We start from the raw sequence: 4,792 nt of genomic DNA on the forward strand, positions 1-4,792 counted from the left end.
GCTCTGATTTGGCTGTCCAATTTAAAATCACTGTCCACTTTAAAACCAAGATCTGTAATAACAGGTTTAAAATATTCCTCCAAAGGTCCCAGGTCAACAGAGGAGGACTCACAGGAGCCACTGGGTCCAAACACCATCACCTCTATTTTGTTTTCATTAAAATTTAAAAAGTTCAAGGCCAACCAAGCTTTAATATCACCTAGACATGCCAGGAGATGTTTGATAGAATGCACATCCTTTTGCTTCAGTGGCAAATAAATCTGACAATCATCAGCGTATCAATGAAATGAAATCCCATGTTTCCTGAGGACAGAACCCAAAGGCAGTAAATAAAGAGAGAAAAGCAGTGGGCCCAGAACTGAGCCCTGTGGGACACCATAAGGCATTGAAGCAGCAGATGATTCAGTCACTAATTTTGACTGAAATTGTTCTCTCCTCCAGGTAAGACCTGAACCATTTAAGAACAGTGCCACCAATACCTACAATATGCTGTAATCGAGATATTAAAATGTCGTGGTCGACTGTTTCATAGGCAGCAGTTAGGTCAAGTAAAATCAGAACAACATAATTACCAGAATCACATGCAAGAAAGACGTCATTAAAAACTCTTATTAAAGCAGATTCTGTGCTATGAAGAGTTTTAAAACCTGACTGGAAAACCTCCAGAATGCCATTATCATCTAAACACCGTTTCAGCTGACGGTACACAAGTTTTTCTAAAACCTTAGAAAGAAAGGGCAGCTTCAAAATAGGCCAATAATTAGCCAGAACAGTTTGATCAAGGCCAGGTTTTTTAAGCAGTGGTTGCACTACTGCATGTTTAAAACTAGCAGGGACCACACCTGAGGACAGACTGCTATTTATAATTGCAAGAACAGGCATTTAGGATCTTAGTGAATATTTTTGATAAGCCTGTCAGAAGAGGACGTGCTGGTCTCAGCGTCCTGGCAGTGTTCAGTTTGTCACCTGCCGAAATCAACTCAAAACCTCGAAAATCACATTTTCAAGAATCTGGTCACCGTTTTTGGATAATGACAAAAACCCTAGTCACATTGACACTCAATGTGACTAGGGTTGCCACCCGTCCAGGAAAAAATACCGTACTTTAAATGTGCCGTGCCGTTAAATGTAGCATCACGTATTGAACCGATACAGGACGTGATTTGTCCCATATTCTACAATTGTGTATGTGTAAAAACAAAGAGGTGGTCCCCGAGTACTTTATATAGTAGGCTGCCCCAGTCATTATTTGACTCATGGTGTTGGTGTTGTGATATTGTACACAACTGCTTTCTGGGTAACACACACTAACCGACATGCTGCCGCTGCAGGCCCCCTGGTTTACATATATAGGGGCCACACACCCCTGCCCCCCTTCCCGCTTTACATATATAGGGACTGGACCCCTATTTTAATTTCTAAAAGGTGGCAACCCTAAATGTGACCCCATGAGTGGTGCTCCCCAGTTGCAACGGCATACACCCTTAATCTAAGTCTTATAACAATTTTAGTAGTACAGAATACACCAAGCCCTCTAGGTGCCCCGTTTTAGTTGTTTTGTGTCTAATTTATATCTTTTTTACTTTCCATAACCTCTGTTTGTTTGCTTTTTTTAGTTATCTGCTTCTTATCCATGTACCTATGGAAATAATAATAATAATAATACCTATGTCCTCTTCTGACAGGCTTATCAAAAATATTCACTAAGATCCTAAACGTTTGTAGCTTCATTAAAAAAGAATAATTATAAAAAAAATCAACAAAACATGTTAAAATGAAAAGTCTCAGTAATTATCGTTTCAACAAGTTCTTGCGCTTCGGTTCCATTAAAATATAATAAATATATATTATATAAGCTACGTTTGTAGCTTCATTATATATATATAATTATATAATTATATGCTAGTAATAGCATAAGAAATTTGATGTGGCAAGCCCTCCCATTTCCTTACTTTTCTGTAGGATACTCTTTTGTGTTCTAGGGGGTTTCTTGTTCTATATGAACTGAAAAACTGAAGCACTGAGTGTTCTAAAAAAGTTTTGGGATAAACACTGGTAAACACTGAAAAAGGTACAAGAATTTCGGCAAAACATTCATCTTGAGACAGCTAACCCTGCCTGCTAAAGAAAGTGGCAGCATGGATCAGCACTGTAAGTCCCAAGTCAGCTGGTCAAGGAAGGGAGTAGAATTGATTTTAAAAGGTTGTGACTAATTCTTAGTTACATGGATTCCCGGGTACTTAAATCCTTGCAGAGAGATCCTAAATGGTAAACTAGTGAGTGGGTAAGCTGTAGCTGCATCATTAATTGGAAATAATTAACTTTTATTAAAGTTCAGTTTATATCCAGATATTTGTCCAAACTTCAAGCAGGTTTCTGGGTCTGAGAGAAAGGGTAAAAGGTCATCGGCATATAAGGAGATTTTATGGTCTAGATTCTAGACCACTTCTTGTGATGCCATGCATGGGACTGGAGCTAAAGGTTCTATAGCAATAGCAAACAAATGAGGGGAGAGTGGACAACCCTGGCAGGTTCCACAGCCTAGGTCACAGGTGTCAAACTCCAGTCCTGGAGGGCCACTGCCCTGCAACTTTTAGATGTGCCTCTGCTGCACCACACCTGAATAGAATAATTAGATCATTAGCAGGGCTCTGGAGAACTGACCTACACAAAAAGGAGGTAATTAAGCCATTTCATTCCAGTGTTTTGTACCTGTGGCCCATCTAAAAACTGCAGGACAGTGGCCCTTGACTGGAGTTTGACTCCCCTGGCCTAGGTGAAAATATGCTGAGTGGTTATTATTTGTGCTGTTATATGGAGAAGCATATAACAGTCAGTCTACAGTTAACTCACACATTGTGAATGAATAATGTTAGAGTTGTTACCTGTAAGTAGCCAAGTGCTCTATCAGATCATCATACGCTGTCAGAATAGCATACATGCAGTGAGTATGCATGCCTACGTATGCGCATTAAGAAGTCTGACCTTCAGAGGAGTTGTCAGTTCTGCATATGTGATAAGTTATGACAAAATAAGTCAATAAATTGTTTTCAAAGATAGCTATATATACAAGCATTGTTTTGGTTTTGAAGTGTATTTATAGCAGAGTCCAGCTAAAGCTGCAGTCAACTACAACACAAGCCCACGAACAACCTGCCCCCTGTTTTCTTGATGATGGTCTGACTAGTTAACTGCTGAGTCAGGATGTCATACAGCTGTTAATAACAAAGTGTATGATGATCTACGTCATGATTATATGTTGCTGATTAAATTAAATCATATGGTAATGACAGCATATACTTGTCCGACAGATATAGCCATCAGTTTGTGTTAAGCGTATGACGATCTGACAGAACACCGTCTCTCTGGCTGTGCTGGCAATTTTTGCAGGCCTGAATCGTTGCCAACAAAAAAGTTCAGTTCATCTCCAAGAAGACAAACAAAATATGCGTCCAGTTTTTGGCTTTTCCTTGTGCTATTTTTTTCCATGCTTTTCACTTTGCTGCTCCCTGGAACTCCACTCATGATAACTTAGTCCGTAAAAATGCTCCATCTGGTTTGCCATCTGTTGCCAAGTGACTGATGATGACGTTGGTGGATGGCTAGTGACAGGTTTTACCCAGAATACACTTGGAGACAATATGGGCAATCCTCTTGTAATTTTGTGTGTCATAAAGTTAAATGTAAGACTAAAATTAAAGCCAGTAATGTAGCACAACATTTAATTCAATATTTTACACCCACTATGTCACTAAAATCAGTCGGTCTTGTAAAGTTTTTAGCAACTATGAGTCAACAATGACTGATCAAACGTCATAAAGGTTTGAATCCTTGAAGTTACATTCTACCTCCCAGCTGGGCCCCCCTCAGCCCTGGCCGGGGCCCACCTTACTCCCAGGAGCAGAAACCCTTCCTAGGAACATAAGACCTTTTGGGGATAACATAGCCTACATTTGCTTTGCATTGTTATTCAATGTGCCACTTTGTAATTTTAAGCCCCTGCTCCTCCAAAGGTCTCTGCAAGGCCTTAATCCGAGTAATGAATGTACAGTACATTGTCTTGAGCGATGGATCTGCTCCTCATTAGTTTTTGTAGTCACTGTCTTGTTAAAACACCCATTTCAAAGGCATTTCCTCTTTAACATCTGATCTCTTCAAGTCATCTTCCATTTAATTCAGTTTAGTGCTTCAAAAATGTATTTGCATCCTTATAGAGTCCCCTGGTTTTACTCTTTTTTTTCTATCAGATCATCAAACAAATTTTAAGGTGAGTGATGGAAAATGAAGTGATATAATGGCAAATTGGTATCGGGCGATGTTAGTTTTTAACTTGCCGGTATCAGTTCAATTAGACTAACAATTGATACTTTCTAACAATCTCCAAATTGTTACTGTTTGTGTTTGTTGATCCTCCATTTACTCAAACTGATCAAATCTTTCCCCTCATATGTAGAATAAATAGGGGATATAATTGCCGTTTTACAGCCAGTGCATTGTGTTATACTGTGTTTGTCTTTCTAAAACTGATTCTGTAAATATTTTTGTGCAGTCTCATTCGGAAATACAAACTATATGAACTTCTCTTCATGAAATCCACAGAGGAGCATCTGACAGGGATGGAGGTGAGACTGCTTCTGGTGTCTGTATCTACTGTATGTCCCCTTCTATTGACATGTCAACACGCTCTGTTTCAGAGGACCATTCAGAGATTTGGCTGTCAAGATGCTCATACCTCACTGGAGGAAAGCATTTCCACCTACTTCTACTTTAAGTAAATAAATTAAAAATTTCA

At 39.3% G+C, this 4,792-nt stretch overlaps 1 protein-coding gene across 3 annotated transcripts in view; it reads left to right on the plus strand.

The window, feature by feature from the left end:
* cabcoco1 (ciliary associated calcium binding coiled-coil 1) overlaps window positions 1–4,792 on the plus strand; it is a 15,505-nt gene extending 10,713 nt beyond the window's left edge. For 2 of the 3 annotated variants that reach the window (XM_016662643.1, XM_016662641.1), the window contains exons 5-6: window positions 4,550–4,622; window positions 4,695–4,792. In XM_016662643.1, the coding sequence (XP_016518129.1) occupies window positions 4,550–4,622; window positions 4,695–4,775 (154 nt within the window). In that variant the 3' untranslated portion in view covers window positions 4,776–4,792. The remainder of the gene's footprint in view (window positions 1–4,549; window positions 4,623–4,694) is intronic. The other variant, XM_016662644.1, reaches the window with a different exon arrangement.

The sequence above is a fragment of the Poecilia formosa genome, unplaced genomic scaffold (assembly GCF_000485575.1).
Source record: "Poecilia formosa unplaced genomic scaffold, Poecilia_formosa-5.1.2 Scaffold382, whole genome shotgun sequence".
NCBI classification, from domain to species: domain Eukaryota; kingdom Metazoa; phylum Chordata; class Actinopteri; order Cyprinodontiformes; family Poeciliidae; genus Poecilia; species Poecilia formosa.